The sequence below is a fragment of the Bufo bufo genome, chromosome 2 (genome assembly GCF_905171765.1).
Source record: "Bufo bufo chromosome 2, aBufBuf1.1, whole genome shotgun sequence".
Lineage (NCBI taxonomy): Eukaryota > Metazoa > Chordata > Amphibia > Anura > Bufonidae > Bufo > Bufo bufo.
In genome coordinates this window covers 636,069,720-636,094,973 of record NC_053390.1, presented here as the reverse complement: position 1 = coordinate 636,094,973, position 25,254 = coordinate 636,069,720, and the positions used below count along the sequence as shown (strand labels likewise).

At 43.2% G+C, this 25,254-nt stretch overlaps 1 protein-coding gene across 1 annotated transcript in view; it reads left to right on the top strand.

Moving 5' to 3' along the window:
* Nucleotides 1-21,168, top strand: part of MGAT4D (MGAT4 family member D) — a 229,055-nt gene extending 207,887 nt beyond the window's left edge. The window contains exons 12-15 of the mRNA XM_040418478.1: nucleotides 8,349-8,427; nucleotides 9,741-9,795; nucleotides 16,074-16,186; nucleotides 21,026-21,168. Of these exons, the coding sequence (XP_040274412.1) occupies nucleotides 8,349-8,427; nucleotides 9,741-9,795; nucleotides 16,074-16,186; nucleotides 21,026-21,049 (271 nt within the window). The 3' untranslated portion in view covers nucleotides 21,050-21,168. The remainder of the gene's footprint in view (nucleotides 1-8,348; nucleotides 8,428-9,740; nucleotides 9,796-16,073; nucleotides 16,187-21,025) is intronic.
* The last annotated feature ends 4,086 nt before the right edge of the window (nucleotides 21,169-25,254 follow it).

Below are 25,254 nucleotides of genomic sequence, written 5' to 3'. Positions count from 1 at the left end.
TGCTTCAATGCATTTAGGGGGGTGCTCCTGGTCAAGACAATCTCCTGAACTCCAAACTGAATGTCAGAATGGGAAAGAAAGGTGATTTAAGCAATTTTGAACGTGGCATGGTTGTTGGTGCCAGACGGGCCGGTCTGAGTATTTCACAATCTGCTCAGTTACTGGGATTTTCACGCACAACCATTTCTAGGGTTTACAAAGAATGGTGTGAAAAGGGAAAAACATCCAGTATGCAGCAGTCCTGTGGGCAAAAATGCCTTGTGGATGCTAGAGGTCAGAGGAGAATGGGCCGACTGATTCAAGCTGATAGAGCAACGTTGACTGAAATAACCACTCGTTACAATCGAGGTATGCAGCAAAGCATTTGTGAAGCCACAACACGCACAACCTTGAGGCGGATGGGCTACAACAGCAGAAGACGCCACTGGGTACCACTCATCTCCACTACAATTAGGAAAAAGAGACTACAATTTGCACGAGCTCACCAAAATTGGACTGTTGAAGACTGGAAAAATGTTGCCTGGTCTGATGAGTCTCGATTTCTGTTGAGACATTCAAATGGTAGAGTCCGAATTTGGCGTAAACAGAATGAGAACATGTATCCATCATGCCTTATTACCACTGTGCAGGCTGGTGGTGGTGGTGGTGGTGTAAGGGTGTGGGGGATGTTTTCTGGGCACACTTTAGGCCCCTTAGTGCCAATTGGGCATCGTTTAAATGCCCCGGGCTACCTGAGCATTGTTTCTGACCATGTCCATCCCTTCATGACCACCATGTACCCATCCTCTGATGGCTACTTCCAGCAGGATAATGCACCATGTCACAAAGCTCGAATCATTTCAAATTGGTTTCTTGGAACATGACAATGAGTTCACTGTACTAAAATGGCCCCCACAGTCACCAGATCTCAACCTAATAGAGCAGGGATCAGCAACCTTCGGCACTCCAGCTGCTGTGAAACTACAACTCCCAGCATTCACACTTACTCGGCTGTTTTTGTAACTCCCATAGAAGTGCAAGGAGCATTCTGGGAGTTGTAGTTTTAGAACAGCTGGAGTGCCGGAGGTTGCTGATCCCTGCAATAGAGCATTTTTGGGATGTGGTTGAACGGGAGCTTCGTGCCCTGGATGTGCATCCCTCAAATCTCCATCAACTGCAAGATGCTATCCTATCAATATGGGCCAACATTTCTAAAGAATGCTATCAGCACCTTGTTGAATCAATGCCACGTAGAATTAAGGCAGTTCTGAAGGCAAAAGGGGTCCAACACCGTATTAGTATGGTGTTCCTAATAATTCTTTAGGTGAGTGTATATATACGACTATTCACTATGAATTATCACTTATGTAAAACATTGATGTTTTTTCTACACTATCACATTTGGACAAATTTTGTGTATTAATTTATGTGCCAAATGATTTCTTCTTCCGAGCACTATGTTTTTATATGTACACATGAGCTTCCTTGAGCATATTTTTTTATGTAAAGTTGATTGATACTTATGTATGCTAATATGATGTGACCTCATAAATATGCACTGCTCACTGAGATGTATTGCTTGAAAATGGTCCCAGCAAGTGGATCGAAACGTTGCATGGGTGAATAAAAAGATCCCACTATTTTCACCTACGTGTATTTTTATATATATATATATATATATATATATATATATATATATATATATATATATAATGTCTAATAGTACAGAAGGGATGTACTGACTGGGGGGGGGGGGGTACAACTAGGGAGAGTTTCCCAGAACCCCAGACCAGAGCATGCCAGGGAGCCGCTGACCGCCGTAAGGAAAAGAACTCTAGGGCGGAAGGGGCATGTCCGGGAAATGGTGCGAAGAGACGCGAAAAATGCGCAAAACAGAGAAGGGGAGGAGAGAGCGGGGGGGCCCGTGAAGAAGCCGGGAACATGACTGTCCGAAATCACATAGGCGGCCGAGATCTCGGCCGCAATGGAAGGCGTCTAGCGGAGAGCTGTTACAGAGGTGAGCCGATCGTAAGGGGAGAAAAAAGGTCAGAAAGGACTGGCAGAGCAGTAAGTGAGCGGACAGAGAGGAAGGGTGGGGGAAGGAGAGGGCACGAGCGCCCAGAAAAGAGGAGAAACTAATATATATATAATCAGTAACAGGCTAAACTGAAACTGGAAAAAACACATGAATAACCAGGGAATAGATAAAAAGGGGCACAAAACAATCACTATAACCAATGGATTAACAAAACTAGACACCATAAAGATAAGAGCAATACTTATCTGTGGCAGCAGCAAAGAAATAGGAGGTTCTACTGGCCCATGGACACTATATAGGGGCTCAGGAGGGGTGGGCTGGTTGCCATGGTGATATGTTAATTTTCAGGAGGGGTGGGCTGGTTGCCATGGTGATATGTTAATTTTCTGTATGTTTTTTCTTTGCTGCTGTGGTTGTCAGTAAAGAGAGATGATGCAATAGGAGCCTCCGTGTCTTGAAATAAAATTGGAGATTTTCCTAGCTATTGTAACGGAAAATATGGATTTTATTGAAGACAGGAGGCGAGCATTGTGCATAACTTTCTTTACTACTCCCATTAGCAGCAAGAATAAGTATTACAACATGTGAAAGAGTTTTTTCAAAACAGGTAGTAAATATGTAAATGAGGAAGTCCAGGTAGCCAATCAGTGATCCTCTTAGTGTATAAATCATGGTGTTGGTATAGATTCTGCCTCTTTCTTGATGGCTTGAGATGTAGTAAGTAGAATTAAATGGATCTTGAGTATAAACAGAATGTAGAATAAATCTGGAGGGAACAAAACCGGAATAACAGGAACATTCGATGGTCGCTGAAGGATTGAGGAAATTGAAGATATTCTAGTATGCTATGGAAACAGAAAAATATATATACGATTAGGGTTGGGTTAATAGGGGGGGACAATGCTCGCCTCCTGTCTTCAATAAAATCCATATTTTCCGTTACAATAGCTAGGAAAATCTCCAATTTTATTGCGACAGGAGGCTCCCATTGTGCAAGTTTAAAGCTAAATGTATATCAAAAGTCACAAATGTAGTTTATATGATAGACATGGATACATGAGAATCCGGTTTAAAATAAAAAGTTTTAAAAGTGGATTCTGAAGACCAATCCGCGGCCTTCAAAATCTCAGAGAGGGAAGCTCCTTTTTGGAATGCTTTAGTGGAAACCGCTCCTCGAAGAGAATGTGGGCCAAAGATTGCTGTATCAATTCCTGCCATTTGCATGGTCAGTTTAATCCATCTTGCTAATGTAGGGGAAGATACTGGAAGATGTGGTTTGCAGAAGGAGATAAGGAGTTGGGAAGATTGGGGAGAGCATAAAGATTGGGTCATGGATTCGTATGTTTTTAAACAACGGACAATGCATAGTTTATTGTTAGAAGGAAAGGCCGGATAAGATACTGTATGGAGATTGGTTTTGGTTCTTCTGGTGATTTGGAAGGTTACACCGTTAGGTGTGAAAAATCTGTGGGAGATGTCTAAGGCTCTAACGTCTGAAACCCTTTTAATGGATATGAGACATAAGAGGGTTGTGATTTTAAAAGAGAGTAATTTTAGTGAGAGATGTTCATTATCTTCCCACGTAGAAAAAAGATTTAGAAGGGAGGTAACGTCCCAAGTGGAGTGATATCTAGGTCTCGGGGGGTTTCTAAAGCGAATACCTTTCATAAGTCTACAAACCATGGGATGTTTGCCCACGGGGATTGAGTTAATAGGGGCATGTTCCGATGATATTGCAGAACGATAGAGGTTTATGGTCCTATAAGCTTTCCCCATATTAAGAGATTCAGAAAGAAAATTTAATATGTGGGTAATAGGTGCATGAATGGGATCCAGGTTCCGTTGAGTGCACCAATGAAGCCAAATTTTCCAGGCTGATCTATAAGCCTTTTTGGTACCCAGGGCCCATGCGTCAGAGAGGATGTCAATAGTAGATTGTGAAAGGTCGAGGTCGATTGTTTGTTGCCTGAGATCAGCCAAGCTATTAGTGTTAGGTGTCCCGATAGGATTAGAGGGTGTAGGTGACCCGAAGGGTCTCGGAGCAGATCTTGGGGAGAGGGAAGAATTCTCGGGATATCTATCGTCAGACTGAGTAGTGTGGGAAACCATGTTTGAGACGGCCACCATGGGGTGATGATCACTAGTGTGGATTTCTGAGTGATTGTCTGAAGTAGAACTCTGGATATTAGTGCAAAGGGGGGAAAGGCGTAAAGACGTCCTTGTGGCCAAATTTGGCGGAGAGCATCTAGGGCTAAGGCTTCTGGATCCGGGCGCCAACTGAAGAAGGTGGGAAGTTGGGTGTTCAGTCGTGATGCAAATAGATCTATGAGGAGGGGACCCCATAGATTGTTGATTTGTTTGAAGATGAAAGGGTTCAATTGCCAGTCGCTGGAATCCGTAAGGTATCGGGAATTCCAGTCGGCAACTGAGTTTATTATACCTGGAAGATATTCTGCTTTTAAAATGATATCCCTGTCTAGACAGAAGTGCCAAAATTCTTTGGCAATGTCGGTTAGGATCTTGGAGGTAGTGCCCCCGAAACGGTTGATGTATTGAACTGCCGAAATATTGTCCATACGTAGAAGGATGAAGCAGTGTGATTTGTCTTTCGCGAAACTTTTCATGGCGAAAAAGGCGGCTAGTAATTCCAGACAGTTGATGTGTAGCTGAGATTCTGAACCTGACCATTTCCCTCCTGTGGAATAAGGACCACAACGAGCGCCCCATCCCGAAAGGCTGGCATCTGATTCCAGAATCAGATCTGGTAGGGAATTGAATATCATCTTCCCATTCCATGTCTGAATATGTTGAAGCCACCAAAGAAGTTCTTCTTTGGCTTCTGAGGATAGTGGAATTTTGTCCGAATATTGTAGGCCCTCCCTTAAATGTTGAGTTTTTAGACGCTGTAGGGCTCTGTAATGTAATGGGGCAGGGAAAATTGCTTGTATGGAGGCCGACAAGAGGCCCACAATTCGTGCAATGGTTCGTAGTGAGACTAGATGTTTGTTTAGTATTGAACGGATTTCTCTTCGAATCAAAGTGAGTTTTTTGGTAGGAAGACTCAGAAGAGCAGAGTCGGTGTTGATATTGAATCCCAAAAATTCTATTTCTTTGGATGGGGATAGTATGGATTTTTTGTAATTGACTAGAAAACCCAGACTGGTTAGAAGAGAAATTGTCCATTGTGAATGGGTAAGGATTAAAGAGTGTGATTGTGCCATAATTAAGATATCGTCCAAATATATGATTAGGCGTACCCCTCAGGATCTTAGGGATGATATCACTGGTTTCATTAATTTGGTGAAACACCAAGGGGCTGATGATAGGCCAAATGGAAGGCAAGTGAATTGCCATTTTTGGTTGTTCCAGAAAAATTGTAGAAAAGGTTGATGGAGAGGATGTATGGGTACAGTGAGATACGCGTCTTTCAGATCTATTTTTATTAGCCAGTCTTGAGGGAGTAATAGGTCCCTGAGAAGGTGAATTCCCTCCATTTTGAAGTGATGATAAGTCACAAAATCGTTGAGGGTTCTCAAATTTATGACCGGTCTGTGACCTCCGTCTTTCTTTTTTACTAGAAAGATGTTGCTGATAAAACCTGGGGATAGAGAAGGTACTTGAATGATAGCTCTCTTGTGGAAAAGATCTAGTATCTCTGACTCTATGAGGTCTTGATCTAGAGTGGAGAAATGTATTGGTTGAGGAATGTGGTTCTGTGAGGGAGAGGATTGGAAATCTATCTGGTATCCTGAGATGGTGTTCAGGATCCATGAGTCTGAAGTTAGAGAAGACCATGTTTGGAAAAAATGTTTCAGTCTTCCCCCTAGAGGAATGTGGGAATAGTTTGGGGTAGAAGAGCTTACCTGATGATGGTCTGGATCTAGGGAAACCTCGCTGGCCTCGGGTTCTCCACGGGCGTCCTCTGGTAGGGAAAAATGGTGTAGTGGATGGTGTGAAGGTATAAGGTCTGTCTGGTTGGAAGGGAGCCTGCTGAATTTGTCTGAATTGTGAACTTCGGCTGGGAAAGCGGCCCCTGCCTTTCCCAGCCCTGCCAAAAATTTTGGGTTGACCCACTTTCTTTAGGGATGTTTTGGCCTTATCGAGGGAGGAAAATACTCCAACAAATTTCCCTATCTCTTTGATAAGGGAATCTCCGAACAGGAAGCCTTCAGCCGACTGACTCATCAGGGTCTGAATTGGCCAGATGAGAGAGTTGTGGGTCTAATTTCATTAATATATTGCGTTTTCTTTCCGCACTCAGGGCGGAGTTAACGTTTCCAAAGAAACAGATGGCTCTTTGGGCCCAGCCCCGAAGGACCGACGTGTCTACTGGTTGGCCTGTAATAGCGGATTGCTCTGATAGATCTAATATTTTTGTGAGGGGTCCTAATAAATCTAGAAGTTTGTCTTGGCAAAGTTTAAAAGATCTGTCCAGACCTCTTTTGGGGTTCTTACCCGTTTTATTTAAATATTTAAAAATGATAGGGTCTAGCTCAGGAGTTAAGGATTTTTTATGTGGTAAAGTTGGTCTTGGACATTCTGCTTTTAATTTGTTTTTGGAGGATCTATCCAGGGATTTATTGACCCAGTGCATCAGGAATTTTGAAATTTGAGGTTGGGGAACCCATTCTCCAGATCTAGGGTGTTTTATCTGGTCGGGGTTAAAGAAAGGGATACCCTGACTATCTAGAATTAAAGATTCTGGGGTTTGGCTGGTTGAAGGGGATTCTTCAGGATCCTCGGGATAGTCATCCTCATAATAAAATGGGAGTTCGTCTTTCAAAACTGAATCAGAATCATCTGATGATGCAGAGGAAGATATTTCTTTGTAAGAGATGAACTTAGCCCTCTTACTGGCTGTCATAACCCGGCTATTGGTAGTCTCCTCCCGGGTGGAGGGTCCTTTGTGGGGATTTTCGCCACCATTACCTTTGCCGCATGGTTTATGCGGACATTCATTAAAATTTTGACCCTTTCCCAGTGTCTGGGATTTTGGGTCTTCTGAAAACCTTCTCTTTTTGGCTGTTTTGCCCGGTTGTTTAAAACCTTTGACCAGCTCCGTAATTGAATCTTCCGCTGAGAGGAAGTTGTCAGTCGGGGTAGATGGAAAATTTTGAGGGGACCTTTGGTTTACTACTAGGGAAAGGGATTTAGCAATGGAGTCCTGAATGGATACCATAGCTGACTGTATTGCTACAGATACCGATTTTGAGACGGATTGATCCACCATTTGTTGGATAGAATCCGAAATTAATACCTCATATCCAATGGGAATGGGTTGAATGGATTGGGTATTAGTCTGTTCCTCAGAAGGATTCATATTGCTAAATAAGTGGATATGAAAAGTAAGAGAAAAATGGGTAGAAAAATCAGTGTTTTATACTTGTATGAACACAAGAATGCGCATTCAGGTACACATACTTAAGTCAGCATAAATGTATACAGACCAGTATAAGTCCCTGAATGCATGCACAGTAAATATATTAAATATACTTACAATTAGATAGAAGAGGTAGAATATATATAAGAATGTGTATATATATGTATATATGTAACAGTCGTTTTAATGTGAGGAGGAGAAACTGTACCGACGTGCTTTGTCACTGTGAGGTGATTCAGCTGCGCTGAGGTGATTTGAAAAGCGCGCGCAATCACCTCACAGACCAGAGAGTGGAGCGCTCGAAGTCTCGCGATACACGAGACTTCGGCTTAGAATGGGAGGAAACGGTGCCTGGGGACTGAAGGAGGAAACGGAGGTAAGATTGAGGGTACAGTAATGGGTGGAAGGCCGAATTGGGTATATAAAGCTCGCAGGGGGAGATTTATTAAGTCAGTGAGGAGACGCACTACCGCAATGACAAACGGTGGTTACAGGATACAGTGCCTGACTGGGGAAATGCGCCAGTGAAGCACCGCATGTAAATATGGAAGATAAACACATGAAATTACATTTTATGCTTTTAAAAAACATAAATGGTTAGTATATAACAAGGTGAAACTACTAATACATATCTTTCCTTGGTTGGGAGCAGCAAGAAAGAGGCAGAATCTATACCAACACCATGATTTATACACTAAGAGGATCACTGATTGGCTACCTGGACTTCCTCATTTACATATTTACTACCTGTTTTGAAAAAACTCTTTCACATGTTGTAATACTTATTCTTGCTGCTAATGGGAGTAGTAAAGAAAGTTATGCACAATGGGAGCCTCCTGTCGCAATAAAATCATTGTTTTATGATGATTAAAGCTCATACCTCACTGTATCCCGAGAATAGATGTATTTGGTGCAGTCTATAACAGGTTTTCTGTGTGTATTTTTTATCAGTTACTTGTTCAGGAGTGGAAACATCGAGCACCCGGGTGACAAGCTCTTTAACACTACTGTACAGGCCTTACCGGCAGAGGTTAGTAGCATTTGGTTGTGTGCAGAAATGCATTACTTGACAGAATACACCAATACATAGGTTGATAAATGTCCATCACGTTCATCCTGATTCATTTTTGATCCAGAGGAAAGTTAATAATTCTAGGTAATATTAGTTTTATTGATACCAGCTATGGTTTGGCATCTCCTAAAAGAACTCTTTGGGTAAAACTGATGCACTTATGCCTATTACAGGGCCTGATAGTGCAGGGCATGATACAGTACTTCAAAGAGAAAATCCCCATGTCAGTGTATTTAATTTCCTGGAGTGTTACTTTTAAAGGGATTGTCCACCAAAACCTGTCTACATGAAAGGTGATCAGTATCTGTTTGGTAGGGCCCAAACACTAGGAACCTCACCAATCATGAGAACGGGGTCCCAAGGTTACTTATGCTGCCATTCTATTGATCTCTATGGTCCTGCAAAAGAAAAGCCAAGTACAGTGCTCGGCTATCTCAGCAAATCCAATAGATTGAATGAATAAAGTTGGCAGCGTGCATGAGTGAACACTGCTCCATTCACTGATCACTAGAGTCCCTCAGGTGGATGGAGCAGCTTTCACACATTAGAGCTGCCACATTATTAATTTCTTTTGGACTTGTGAAGATAGCTAAGCACTGTACTTGGCTTCTCTTCTGCAGTCCCATAGAGATCAATGGAATGGCAGAGTACGTAACCTCAGGAACCCGTTCTCATGACTGGTGAGGATCCTAGTGCCCTAACCCTACCAATCGGATAGTAATCGCCTATCATGTGGATAGGTGATAAGTGGTTATGGTGGACAATGATTACTTTTACTCTAAAGATCCCCCCTATTTTAATAAAACATTGATATGGATATAAGAAAACCACACCCATGCGAAGTTCCAGATTGCCACATATAAGAAACACTTAAAAATGAATCACAATTTTAAGATTTAAATGTTACAATAATGACCGTCATCTGTGACTAAGCATTACAGTACTTCAGTCTAATTAGTGACATACATATCAGTATATCTAGCCGCTGTGCGGTAAATATTGTACCCTAGATTTGTTTTCTCCTCATACATTGTGAGTGTATCTGTTATGCAGCCTGTGGTTCTCCAGGTGTGGTGAAGCTACAGTACATGATCCAACATGCTCTTCATGTAGACAGCAAGACTTTTATAGTTCTATTATAGCAAGCATAAATACTGGTTAGGTCATGAAATAATAGAATGACATTACAGAAATAGGAAATGACCTTTACAAATGTAATTGTGATTATATTAAATTGTATTAAGTTGCTGATTTTTTTTTCCGCCCCCCAGAAAGTTAATAATGTGCCACAGGGACAAATAGATGAAGACGGATTCGTACAAATAGGTAAACAGCATTGTGGATTATGTTTTTGAGTGCATGCAACAACAGGCTGAATATCTGACGGTAAACTGCAGGGGTGTATATACCGTGGCAACCTCTATAACTGGTTTGAGGCCCAAGGAGAATAGGGACTGAGTTCAAGTTGTTCCTCTTCCTTAAAGAGTCATGTGAAACTGTACAGAACCTCCACTGTTCTTTAGGTGTGGTAAACATGTACAGGACCGCTATTGTTCTTCTGGTGTCATAAACCTGAACAGGACCTCCACTGTTCTTTAGGTGTGGTAAACCTGTACAGGACCGCTCTTGTTCTTCTGGTGTCATAAACCTGTACAGGACCCCCACTGTTATTCAGGTGTGGTAAACCTGTACAGGACCGCTATTATTCTTCTGGTGTGGTGAACATGTACAGGACCTCCACTGTTATTCAGGTGTGGTAAACCTGTACAGGACCGCTATTATTCTTCTGGTGTGGTGAACATGTACAGGACCTCCACTGTTATTCAGGTGTGGTGAACATGTACAGGCCTTTCATGATGGCTTCATTGTGTGTCCTTTTTGTATAATCGTTGCCATCCCCCATTTCCTGCATAGTTGCGGTCTATAGGGGTACTGTCAGCTAGGCTTCTGTACCCCTGGTGTGTCCATCTTTTTACCTGTAGGAGCTTGTGTGGGTTATTATCAGCATTTAAACTTCACAATAAATGCAGGTAATGTGTTCATATCACCATTTTGAACTATAAAAAATTCACTCCAGTAATTTATTTCCCAATATAATTCAGCATAGACTATTAGTAAAGAATAATGTATAGACTACCAAGTTGATGTGCCATTTATGGGTTTCTTCCATTGTTTTTCTTTAACTGTAGCTCTTGGTGACGTATTTTAGGAACAAGGATACAAGACGATATTACAAATAGAAAAACACTGGTAGCAAACAGTACAAGACATTGGTTATGAATATATAGTGTTAGCAATTAGGGTTGTTGCGGGTATCGAAATTTCGATACCCAATCGATACTTCTGTCCCGGTATCGATACGATACCGGGATTTCCATTTTTTCGATACTGGGCTGCGCTTCTGCGCAGTCTAGTATCTCTGAACATGAGAGCGCTGCTCTCAGCGCGCTCATGTTCCCTCAGCAGCACGGGGAGAAGGAAGCAGTCTCTCCCTCCCCCTGTGCTGCTGCCGCCGCTGCCACCAATGAGAAGAGAGGGGTGGAGGAGGGGCGGGCGCACTGCGCCATCAATGATAGTACTTTTCCTACACAGAGCCGCGCCCAGCGATGTCCCAGCACTCACCATTAGTCCTGGGCGCCGCTCCGTTTGCCCGCTGTGCCCCATTACTGTCTCCTCTCCTGCTCCACATGCTGATTACTATCGGAGGGATGGGGAGGAGACATCAGCTTCTCTAGTGGGCGTTCCTTCCTGCGCTGCGATTGGACAGCGCTACAGCCAGGGAGAAGGAACGCCCACTAGTGAAGCTGATGTCTCCTCCCCATCCCTCCGATAGTAATCAGCATGTGGAGCAGGAGAGGAGACAGTAATGGGGCACAGCGGGCGAACGGAGCGGCGCCCAGGAATAATAGTAAGTGCTGGGACATCGCTGGGCGCCGCTCTGTGTAGCCTAATACTGAAAGTCTGGACCCAGGAAAAGTAGACTTTAACCCATAATACAGGAGGCGGGTGCCGGTAGCAGAATCGCATTGCCGGCATCCTGCCCCTGACACCCGCCTCCTGTATTAAGGGGTAATTATCATTGGTGGTGCAGTGTGCCCCTTCTCCCCCCCCCCCCCCCCGCCCCCCCCCCCCCCCCCCCCCCCCCCCCCCCCCCCCCCCCCCCCCCCCCCCCCCCCCCCCCCCCCCCCCCCCCCCCCCCCCCCCCCCCCCCCCCCCCCCCCCCCCCCCCCCCCCCCCCCCCCCCCCCCCCCCCCCCCCCCCCCCCCCCCCCCCCCCCCCCCCCCCCCCCCCCCCCCCCCCCCCCCCTCAACCCCGCATCCCATTAAAATCATTGGTGCCGGCCCCTCTCTACCACCCCAGTATTAAAATCATTGGTGGCAGTGGCCACAAGGTCCTCTCCCCTCCCCCTCATTGGTGGTGCAGTGGCAGCTTCTGATCGGAGCCCCAGCTGTGTAAGCCTGGGGCTCCGATCAGTTGCCATGGCAGCCAGGACGCTACTGAAGCCCTGGCTGCCATGGTAACATCCGTGATGCTGTGTGCACAGAGCACAGAGCAGCAGGGACAGTGTGAAGTCCTAATTACCCTGATAGAGCTCTATCAGGGTGAATAGGACAAGGGATGAAAAGATCCCAGGTTCTGGCCCCTAGGGGGGGGAATCGTTATTAAATAAAAAGTGTAAAAAAAAAAGGAAAAAAATACCCCACCAACATATGAAGTATGAATCACCCCCTTTTCCCAATTTCACATATAAAATGTATAAATAATAAACATATTACATATTGCCACGTCAGAAAAGTCCAAACTATTAAAATATAAAAAAAATCTATGCGGTGAACGCCAGAACAGAAAAAATACTGCGCGATTCGCCATTTTTTAAAATGCAGAATGCATGTGGCTTTTTTTTTTTTTCACGTGGTATCGAATGGTATCGAGTATCGCAATACTTTTTCATGGTATCGAAACCGAATAAAAAAATTGGTATCGCAACAACTCTATTAGCAATAATAAATTGCAGTATAAAGAAATAGAAAAAAACTATTCTTAAAGGGGTTATCCTATAAATGCAAAACTCTTTTTAAAACCCTTTTATATAGAGGGCTTTCCTGTGTCATGCAGCCTCAGCCTGTCTCCCTTGCTTCATGCTTGTTATGGGTTTCTTCCTGTCAGTTCTTACATGCAGGAGGCAGGGGAGAGCAGTGTGAAGACGCATCTCTTACGATAAACAGAAGATTTTGCACCCACAGATATTATAGGCAGTCAGTTAAGTCTCACTCCGATATAACTACACTCCTGCTCTTTTAGGTAAGACAGAAATTATATCTTCAGCACCACTGTATACATAGAAACATAGAATGTGTCGGCAAATAAGAACCATTTGGCCCATCTAGTCTGCCCAATATACTGAATACTATGGATAGCCCCTGGCCCTATCTTATATGAAGGATGGCCTTATGCCTATCCCATGCATGCTTAAACTCCTTCACTGTATTTGCAGCTACCACTTCTGCAGGAAGGCTATTCCATGCATCCACTACTCTCTCAGTAAAGTAATACTTCCTGATATTACTTTTAAACCTTTGCCCCTCTAATTTAAAACTATGTCCTCTTGTAGCAGTTTTTCTTCTTCATGGAGGGACATACAGAGGAACAAGGAGGGCAAAACTGGATGGAGAACAGACCGAGAACTGCCAGGAACAATTTGATGATGCTAACATACCGTTGTAGTTCACAGGAAGTCAGCCACAAAAGGGAGACTATCCTTCTGTCTCTAGACTGGTAGTCGACCTCAGGATGACATGTTGCTCATAATGAAAGGGTTCAAAATGTCTGGATGTAACTGAGCTGGGATGACTGCTAGAATATAGTTGGTAGATTAGCATTAGGCCTCATGCACACGACCGTTGTGTGCATCCGTGGCCGTTGTACCGTTTTCCGTGTTTTTTCGCGGACCCATTGACTTTTAATGGGTCCGTGGAAAAATCGGAAAATGCACCGTTTTGCAGCCGCATCCGTGATCCGTGTTTCCTGTCCGTCCAAAAAATATGACCTGTCCTATTTTTTGGACGGACAACGGTTCACGGACCCATTCAAGTCAATGGGTCCGTGAAAGAACACGGATGCACACAAGATTGGCGTCCGTGATCCGTGGCCGTAGGTTACTTGCATGCAGACGGATCCGAAGATCCGTCTGCATAAAAGCTGGGGACGCTTCTAGTTAGAATATACTACGAACTGTGTACATGACTGCCCCCTGCTGCCTGGCAGCACCCGATCTCTTACAGGGGGCTGTCATCCGCACAATTAACCCCTCAGGTGCTGCACCTGAAGGGTTAATTGTGCATATCATAGTCCCCTATAAGAGATCAGGGGCTGCCAGGCAGCAGGGGGCAGACCCCCCCTCCCTCCCCAGTTTGAATATCATTGGTGGCCAGTGTGCCCCCCCCCCCCCCTCTATTGTAATTTCATTGGTGGCCAGTGTGCGGCCCGGCCCCCCCTCTATTGTATTAATATCATTGGTGGCCAGTGTGCGGCTTCCCCCCCCCCCCCCCCCCGATCATTGGTGGCAGCGGAGATTACGATCGGAGTCCCAGTTTAATCGCTCTGGGGCTCCGATCGGTAACCATGGCAACCAGGACGCTACTGCATGCCTGGTTGCCATGGTTACTTAGCAATATAACAATATTAGAAGCATCATACTTACCTGCTGGCTGCTGCGATGTCTGTGTCCGGCTGGGAGCTCCTCCTACTGGTAAGTGACAGGTCTGTGCGGCGCATTGCTTAATGATCTGTCACTTACCAGTAGGAGGAGCTCCCGGCCGGACACAGACATCGCAGCAGCCAGCAGGTAAGTATGATGCTTCTAATATTGTAATATTGCTAAGTAACCATGGCAACCAGGCCTGCAGTAGCGTCCTGGTTGCCATGGTTACCGATCGGAGCCCCAGAGCGATTAAACTGGGACTCCGATCGGAATCTCCGCTGCCACCAATGATCGGGGGAGAGGGGAGGCCGCACACTGGCCACCAATGATATTACAATAGAGGGGGGGGGGCCGTACACTGGCCACCAATGATATTCAAACTGGTTGAGGGAGGGGGGTCTGCTGCCTGGCAGCCCCTGATCTCTTACAGGGGGCTATGATACGCACAATTAACCCCTTCAGGTGCGGCACCTGAAGGGTTAATTGTGCTGATCACGGCCCCCTGTAAAAGATCGGGTGCTGCCAGGCAGCAGGGGGCAGTCATGTACACAGTTTGTAGTATATTCTAACTAGAAGCGTCCCCATCACTATGGGAACGCCTCTGTGTTAGAATATACTGTCGGATCTCAGTTTCACAAAGTAACTCAAATCCGATGGTATATTCTAACATAGTGGTGATGGACCATGTGATTGGAGCATGAGATCTGACGTCACCAAAGGTCCTTTAGCCCACAACTCATCAGTAAACTCAACTCAAAGGTCCTTTACCCCACAACTCAAGTAAAGAAGAGACCGGGAACTTCGAGATCAAGAGGAGAAGGTGAGTTAATGAGTTTATTTTTTTAAACCCCTCCAGCCCTATTGTACTATGCATTCTGTAATCAGAATGCTATTATTTTCCCTTATAACCATGTTATAAGGGAAAGTAATACAGTTTATAGACTGTCACCTAGCAACCATGCGTGAAAATCGCACCGCATCCGCACTTGCTTGCGGATGCTTGCGATTTTCACGCAACCCCATTCACTTCTATGGGGCCTGCGTTGCGTGAAAAACGCAGAATATAGAGCATGCTGCGATTTTCACGCAACGCATAAGTGATGCGTGAAAATCATCGCTCATCTGAACAGCCCCATAGAAATGAATGGGTCCAGATTCAGTGCCGGTGCAATGCGTTCACCTACCGCATTGCACCCGCGCGGAAATCTCGCCCGTGTGAACGCAGCCTAAGAGCCCTATATATTGATAAATCGCAGCATAAGGATTTTAAGGAGCCAAAAAATAAAAAAATGACTTTTAGGGGGGTGACAGAAGCCCTTTAAATATGCAAGACCAGAATTTTCTGGGGTGCTTCGGTAAAGGGGTTGTCCTGTTACAAACATTTGTCCCCTTTTCTGTGGATAGGGAATAAGTGTCTGATCAGCGAGGGTAGGATAGCTGGAGCACCTGCTGTTTTTGAGAACAGGCATCCTGTGTTCACCTATTTGAATGAAGCGCGCGACTCCATTCAAATCAATGGGACTGCCTTTCATGCAAAATGGCATTCTTGTATGCCATGATAAAACATCCAGGGGCAGCATCCGTGCCAGCAAGATCAGCAGCTGTGATTGATCCCACTTATTGCTTTTACATACTGCTAACAGCTTCCATGCCATTAAAAACGATTATGTAGACCTAAAAATGCCAGTTACTTAAGACAGAATGCAATAGGAATTAAACGTTTCCCACATTGTAAATACCTTTTAAATGTAAGATAATCGTTTGACCAGCCTGTAAGTAGCAGAGCTTGCATAATTCCTTTGATTTCATTATGAATAGTAGAACATATGATATTTCTGAAGCCAACATTATGGCATTATACAGCATTTTGTACATTCTTACAGTTATATTTTATTTCACACAGGCAAATTTCAGAATGGCATCGCTGAAGGCAAAATCAGCAGCTCTTTGGGGAAAATCAAAGCCATCCGTCTAAAGATTCTCACTGAGTCCCCTGTCTGGGCCCTGCTAAGTGAGGTGAGAACATGGTTGTGTGCTTTATTTGCTACATCCCTAGGGCTCATGCACACGAACGTATTTTCTTTCCGTGTCCGTTCCATTTTTATTTTTTTTGCAAATTGTATGCGGAACCATTCACTTCAATGGGTCCACCAAAAAAAACGGAAGTTACTCCGTGTGCGTTACGTTTCCGTATGTCCGTATTTCCGTTCCTCAAAAAAATAGAACATGTCCTATTATTGTCCACATTATGGACAAGGATAGTACTGTTCTATGAAGGGCCAGCTGTTCCGTTCCGCAAAATGCGGAATGCACATGGATGTCATCCATATTTTTTGTGGACCGTAAAATACATACGGTCGTGTGCATGAGCCCTTATATTGTATAGGAGAATTAGTGACTCTGTGGTTTCTTTGAGAAAAAGTAAGACAGCTGGGCTCACAAACAACCCTAGAAATACCCCATGACGAGGAGGATCCAAAGGCATTCCTAGACATGTCTGTGCCGGCTGCCGTTTGTGGTGTCTTATTCTGTATGTCAAGACTTATAGCTTACTCAGAGACATTATTCATAGTCTATTATCGCATTTATTTCTATTTTCTACTAAAATTGCTGCATTTGTAATGCATTTATTATGGATCTGAAACATGCTTGTCCTATACGGCACCTTTTTAAATGACAGTGCCTATAGGGCAGGGATCAGCAGTTTCTGACACTCCAGCCGAAAACTACAGTTCTCAGAATGCTTCATTCAGAACTTCAGCTTTTGTGAAATTATAATGCACGCCTGGTGAATGCTGCGAGTTGTAGATTCACAACAGCTGAAGTGCCAGACCCCTGCCCTATAAGCTACAGTGCAGAGAGCCACCTGCACAACCCTCACTTCATCTCTAAAGTGCCAAACAGAGATGAGACCCAAATATGCCAAAGATGGTTGGGGCTACGCAGAAAAGCATTACAGGATGCTAGTGGTGCAGCTCTGCTTTAGGTAGTATAAGCTGTTTACCAGTCAATGTGGATTCTGCAAAAATGAGTTTCCATGCCCTGTGCTATTATTGTATTCTTGCCAGTTTCCTGCAGCACCATTCATACTCTTTTGGGTTTCTTATGAAATAAAACATTTTGCAAAAGTCTAACTGTCTGTTTCACTGAATTTTATGGAGCCAGTGTTAGTCAGTTTTTTCCAGATGCTCTTTACTTTGGCGGAATGCAAATTATGTTTGCTGTTGTAGATACACTACTCACAAAAAGTTAGGGATATTTGGCTTTTGGGTGAAATATATAAAAAACGTAAAAAGTTCCTCCTACAATGATATTATATTATGAAAGTAGGGCATTTAAGTAGAAGCATACAATGGTGATTTCCTCATGTCAAACAATTTATTGAAACAAAAGCCAACCGTGGTGGTTATACCCCCCAAAAAAATGTCAATGTCTCAATAACTTGTCATGTGGCCTTGAGCATCAATTACAGCTTGACAATAGCGTCTCATGCTGTTTGCAATCGACTTATTGTTTGCTAAGGCATGACATCCCATTCTTCTTGAAGGGCAGCCCTCAGGTCATTTCGGTTCAGAGGGTAGAAAGTTATGGACCTCTACACAGTGACTTAGCTGATCCAATAGGTTTTCAATGGGATTCAGGTCTGGAGAAAGTGCAGGCCACTCCATTTGAGGTACCCCAGTCTCCACAGCCATTCCCTAATGATGCAACTTCGATGAGCTGACGCATTGTCGTCCATGAAAATGGAATTAGGCCTGTGTTGTTCATGTAGAGGCACAATAACTGGAATAATCATGGGCTTGTCTCTGTAACTTTCACAAAGTGTAGGGCAGTTCTGTATTGACTAGACACACCTGCCCACACTGTAACACCACCACCAACAAAGGTTCGTCTAGTGACAACAGTGGCTGATGCTTGACGTCTCCAACATCGTTGGCGGCCATCATTTCTGCTCAGCGTGAATCGACTTTCATCAATGAACAGCACTGAGGGCCACTGGTCCCTTGTCCAGTGTAGATGCTCGCTGACCCATGCAAGATGACGCCTGTGGTCAGGTACCCTTGCAGGTTGTCTAGCACGCAGACTACGCTGATGTAAATGGTTTCAAATGGCCTCTCACCTCCCTTAAATGTGCCTGGAGTTGTGTGGCATTTATCATCCAGTTCTGCAGGGCATTGTTCACAATGAAGTGGTCATCAGTGTGGCATGTGGCCGAAGGATGTCCACTTCTATGCCTTTCTGTGACTCTTCCAGTCTCTCTGTATCTCTGTTGCAACCTGCTGATGACACTCTGTGACACTCTAAGCTCAGTGGCCACTTCCATCTGAGAACATCCTCTTTGAAGCCTTGCAATGGTGAGGTACTGTTGATCAATTGTTAGCTGTCTTCTTGATCTCATGATGTCAAAATGTGAACATGATGAATCGGAGTGTTTAAATACCAATTCTAATTGAACCAGGAAACTTATTGGGCGATTCTGGATCAAACACCTGTTGTGAATTTTGCCGTTAAGCTCCTTGTTAGAGAACAGCAAGATGTGCAAAAAGTACTGAAACACTGAACAGTTGGACATGTGCATTCAAAAGTTTAGAGTAGGTCACATTAAGTTCACCTATAAAGGTTAGAGTGCATTTTAGGTTCATCCTATCCTGCATTTTAGGTTCATCCTATATATTAATACAAATAAGTCACAGGGGCCTGATGGGATACACCCAAAGCTATTAAAAGAGCTTAGCGGTGAACTAGCAAAAACATTAACAGATTTATTTAACCAATCACTGGTAACAGGAGTCGTCCCAAAAGATTGGAAATTAGCAAATGTTGTGCCCATTCACAAGAAAGATAGTAGGGAGTAATCGGGCAACTATAGGCCAGTAAGCCGGACATCAATAGTGGGGAAATTAATGGAAACCATACTTAAGGAGAGAATTGTGGAACATCTAAAATCCCATGGATTGAAAGATGAAAAACAGCATGGGTTTACTTCAGGGAGATCATGTCAAACTAATCTTATTGATTTTTTTGATTGGGTGACTAAAATAATAGATGGCGGAGGTGCAGTAGACATCACTTATCTAGACTTTAGTAAGGCTTTTGATACTGTCCCACATAGAAGACTTATCAATAAATTGCAGTATTTGTGCTTGGACTCCCATATTGTTGGATGGATTAGGCAGTGGCTGAAGGACAGACAACAGAGGGTTGTAGTCAATGGAGTATATTCAGACCATGGTCTTGTTACCAGTGGGGTACCTCAGGGATCTGTTCTGGGACCCATATTGTTTAATATTGTTTAATATTTTTATCAGCGAAATTGCAGAAGGCCTCGATGGTAAGGTGTGTATTTTGCTGATGACACAAAGATTTGTAACAGGGTTGATGTTCCTGGAGGGATACACCAAATGGAAAAGGATTGGTCAAAAATCTGGCAACTAAAATTTAATGTTGATAAGTGCAAGATAATGCACCTGGGGCGTAAAAACCCAAGAGCAGAATATAAAATCAGTGATACAGTCCTAACCTCAGTATCTGAGGAAAGGGATTTAGGGGTCATTAATTCCGAAGACTTAAAGGTAGGCAGACAATGTCATAGAGCAGCAGGAAATGCTAGCAGAATGCTTGGGTGTATAGGGAGAGGCATTACCAGTAGAAAGAGGGAGGTGCTCATGCCGCTCTACAGAGCACTAGTGAGACCTCATTTGGAGTATTGTGCGCAGTACTGCAGACCATATCTCCAGAAGGATATTGATACTTTGGAGAGAGTTCAGAGAAGAGCTACTAAACTAGTACATGGATTGCAGGATAAAACTTACCAGGAAAGATTAAAGGACCTTAACATGTATAGCTTAGAAAAAAGACGAGACAGAGGGGATATGATAGAAACTTTTAAATACATAAAGGGAATCAACAAGGTAAAAGAGGAGAGAATATTTAAAAGAAGAAAAACTGCTACAAGAGGACATAGTTTTAAATTAGAGGGGCAAAGGTTTAAAAGTAATATCAGAAAGTATTACTTTACTGAGAGAGTAGTGGATGCATGGAATAGCCTTCCTGCAGAAGTGGTAGCTGCAAATACAGTGAAGGAGTTTAAGCATGCATGGGATAGGCATAAGGCCATCCTTCATATAAGATAGGGCCAAGGGCTATTCATAGTATTCAGTATATTGGGCAGACTAGATGGGCCAAATGGTTCTTATCTGCCGACACATTCTATATGTTTCTATATCCTGAAATTTCACCCACTGGCCAAATATACCTAACTTTTTGTGAGTAGTGTAATAAAATGTCACTTATGTATTGAATTTTTGTGCTAGGTCAATCTGGTGGCTTCAGAGGGCTGATACGACTTCTGGTGACTGATATGAGGTGTTGCCTACAAAGGAGAGATTTTCCTGCAGTGGTTATTGTAATGTCACAAACATAAAGACTAATATTTGCACAGGTGTTCTTTCTCCTGTCAAAAGCCATTCTGATAGGTCAGTGGGCTTCAATCCAAGTGTGAATTTACATACTTCAGATGTACACATTCAATCATGTATACCACTGGACAGCCCTGCAGAATATGCTAGTGCAAATAGTGCTTAAAAAAACCAAATCTGTTACACCAATGAGCAACACACAAGCTTGCAGGTCACATCCTATGACCTAGTCATAGGTGGTGTAAACCAATATATTCCATCAGTTTTACAAGAATATTAAGCAGACCTATGGTAGGGGAAATTGTTGGTTCTGGCAAGAATCTAAATAAAAACTACAGGCATCTGTTTCAGTGCAAAAACCTCAGCTTGCTCACCTTTTTTATATTTTTATATCTGTAAATTCAGTAATTCATTTATACTTTCTTTTTCATTTCAGATGTTCATAAAGTTGAAAAAATAGTTTGTTTTTAAAATTCTGAGACTGATGCCTTAAACATTTGGAAAGCTTGCCCTCTGCTGGTGGAGAGAAAAACTGCTCAGAAGATATTGCGTCACCGAAAGTATGAAGAAAAGATAGATGCTCTTCTATTTTATATGATGAAGAAAATTATTTATGATTTCATTTTTTCATTTGTTTTTACTAGACTTTTCTTGTCATTCAACATTAGTTTCAATGTTGGCAGACTTTAGGCATATTTCAAAGGGTGAGACCAAAGGACTTAAATAATGTACCGGTAGTTTATACTTTTAGGACTGTAAAGAAAAAAGAGAGAACACAAAGAAAAAACCCAACCAAGGTACTGGACACTGAAAAACATTCCTGAAGCTGAAAAAGCTCCATCGCACCACTGAATATTGTACTAATGCTGATTGTATGTCTCAGGACAAAAAAGGATGATTGCAATGATGAAAAGGGTGATGATAATGGTACTTTCTGTAGATATTAGAATTAGACTTTTTAATTTTACTGTTTTATTTGTCAATTGTTTTTATTGTCATTTTCAAGAAAAGGTAATACAGGAACATATATTTCGCCATACATTTCTGTTTTACATCATACATAAAATAATACATAAACAAAGGATAATGGGGAAGAGGGGAATACATAGAGGGGGGGGGGGGGAGAAGGAATAAAGGGATTAGGGTTTCCTGTAGGGTGAGAATATCCGAGAGACGTGACATATCATGGTAGTGCATCATCACATTACATTGCCCAAGTCATCGAATAGAGTTCGTGACCGATCTTGTATAATATCTTATTTTGCCCACTCTGTCTCATACCTATTAATTCTAGCGTCCTTATATGCCATCATTTTTTCGTATACCGAAGTAGTAGCCACTGATTCTATTATTTCAGAAAGGGACGGTATTCTCCTACTTTTCCAGTAGGTCACTATGCGTAGCCTTGTAGCTAGGAAAATGTGCAAGCATATCACTCTTGCCTCTCTGGGAATCTCGTTTAACTTTAAAAATAACAGGGCTAGAGCAGGATCAGGCGAAATTGGGGTTTTAGTCAAAAGAGAAATTGTTTGAAAGATTTGGGCCCATAATTCTTTGAGGTTGGGACAATCCCAAAGGATATGAAACAAGGACCCCTTTCCGCCGCATCCCCTCCAGCAGGTATGTGATACACCTGGGTAAATTTGCCTAAGTCTGAGAGGTGTATAGTACCATCTCAACACAGTTTTCATATATGATTCCAAATGAGTAGTACAATGCAAGTGAGACGAGGCTGTCCCAATGGCAATAGTCCATTGGGCAAGAGTATATGGTTGCCCTAGATCTTTCTCCCAGGCTATGAATGGGGCTGTTTTAACGAAGGATAATTTATTTCCTAGGAGGGAGTAAGTAGCCTTGATACCAGAAGAGGATGAGTTGGGAAGGTTCCAATGCTTCAACAGTTGTAAGACCCCATTGCCAATTGTCATAGGGGTATCATTAAGGATGTGTTTGATTCTTATGTATCTAAATATTTCCCCACTCGGAATGCTGTGTGACTGTTGTAATTCCGCAAAGGGTTTGATCTGCGAATTTATCAACAACTCACCCACAGTAAGCAACCCTCTCTCCTTCCATGCTGCCAATTGCAGGTCAGGGGTAAGCAGAGATAAATAATCTATTGGAGCTAAGTGAGAAAATGATACCTGATTATTCGCCACTTTGGTTGTATATGCTTTCCACATGGCTAGTGAAGATAAGACGAAAAATGATTGAGTCAGGATAAGGGATTTCTTGCTAATGCATGCTAAAAGTAAGGCTTTAAGATTGTGTGAGGGAGCTTGGGTTTGCTCTATGTGAACCCAGTTTATAGACTCATCTCCCGCCCACCACGCCTTTAGTTGGTTGATTCTGGAGGCTATATAATAGTCAGAGATGTTCGGTAGACTAAGACCTCCCTTCTTCTTATGTCTATTCATTATGCCCCTAGCAATTCTTGGTGGTCCCTTCTGCCATATGAACTTGTTAAGCATTTTATTGGATAGCTTAAAGAAAGAGTTTGGAATGGGAATCGGGATGGTCCGGAACAGATATAGCATTTTTGGGAGAACGTGCTGTTGAAACGCAGCTATTCGCCCGATCCATGATAGCTCCGTTTTTGCTATGTTGTTAAGTTCAGATTGAAGTGTTGGTATTAACTGGGAAAAGTTAGCTTTAAAAAGGTTGTGAGGGGTGGAGCAAAGACGGATTCCTAAGTATGAGATGTCATCAGATCTCCAATCTAGGGGAAACTTTCCCTGCAGGTGAATTAGTTCGTCTGAAGGTAATCCCAGCGGGAGGACCTGTGACTTAGTCTCATTGACTTTATAATAAGACAGGGCACCGAACTCGCGTATTATATTCATCGCCGCTGATAGTGATTTATCAGGGTTGGTAAGTGTCAGTATAATGTCGTCCGCATACAAAGAGATGCGGTGTTGTCTATCTCCTATTTGAACCCCCGTTACCTCTGGGGATCGCCTAATCGCCTGGGCTAAAGGCTCTATGGATAAGATAAAAAATAAAAATAAGTGGGGAAAGAGCAAAAGAATCTGATAGAGTGCCATTAGCTAAGACCCTTGCCGAGGGATCTTTATATAGTGCCCCAATTGCTCTCATCATCTGGTGTGGGAATCCCATTTTCTCGAGCACCGAGATGACAAACGACCAATTGACCCGGTCGAATGCCTTCTCGGCGTCCAGGGTGATGAAGAGCGCTGGTTTAGCAGATCTGTTTGCGTAATCTATTAAATTTAGGACTCTCCTTGAGTTGTCCGTAATTTGTCTCTTTTGCACAAAGCCCACTTGGTCTGGATTAATTAAGGCTGGAATAATAGGGGCTAATCTATTCGCTATCAATTTCGCATATATTTTGAGATCTACATTTAAGAGTGATATTGGGCGAAAATTTTGTGGAGTGTCTGGTTCTTTCCCCGGTTTTGGCAGGGTCACTATGGTAGCTTCTAACATCTCCTTTGGCATCTTTCCATCCAATGCGGCACGAGACAGGGAGGCCTGGAGGTGGGGAATTAACGTTGGGGCATACAGTTTATAGTACATATTAGATAGGCCGTCAGGACCTGGACTTTTGTGGCTCGGGAGATGGCGGATTATACAGAGGATTTCCTCTGCTGTTATGGGAGAAGTAAGAGATTTTTTGCTCTCCATGTCAATAGTGGGAAGGGACAGCGCATCCAGAAATTTATCCATGTCAGAGGAAGAAGGAGGGATGATGAGGGGGTCCTGCTCCAAATTATAGAGGTGAGAATAAAATTCTCTAAATCGATTGGCAATGTGTTTAGGGTCATATATTTTTTGGGATTTGGCAGAGTTCCATAAAAAGGCTATGCGGGATTTAGAGGCTCTTGCTTTTATTTTGTTTGCGAGTAATCTTCCTGCCTTATTAGCTTGGGAGTAATATCTAGCTTTAGTCTTCTTCAGGGCATGTTCGTAAGAATGTAAAAGAAGTTCCCTTAGATTCAATCTGAGGGACCTCAAGGTAAGTGATTTGTTCACGTTTGGGGCAGCTTTATTAGCTTTTTCTAACTGTTCTATTTGGGACAATAGATCCCTCTGGGTTTTTTCCCTCTGTTTTTTGTCAATGTGGCCTAGTTTTATCAGGACTCCTCTTATATACGCTTTGTGTGCGAGCCAAACCACTGAGGGGTCTGACACCGAGGCAGAATTAAAGAGGAAATACTCTTCTAGTTCTTTAGTAATCTCCTTCGTGTATTGGGAGTGAGATAAAATAAAATCCTTCGCTCTCCAAAGCTGACTATGGGGATATTGGAACTGTTCTTTAATTTCCACAGTGATTGTTGCGTGGTCAGACCACGTTATTAACCCGATATCTGCCTTTTGTATTTGACCGATGGATCTACCATCTATTAGTATCAGGTCTATGCGTGAGTAGGAATGGTGGGAGGGCGAGAAATAAGTATAGTCCCTTTCCGAGGCATGTAAAATACGCCAAATGTCATAAAGGGAGTTGTGTAGTAATAATTGGGCGAGGTTAGCAGAGCCACTTCTGGCAGAGGAAGTGGTGTCAAGGGAAAGGTCAGGAATCGTGTTGAAGTCCCCGCATATAATGATTCTGCCTTTCTGTATGGAGTTTACTTTGTTAAATAATTTTTGTATGAATCTATGCTGCTTCTTGTTTGGGGCATACAATCCTACCACTGTATATAG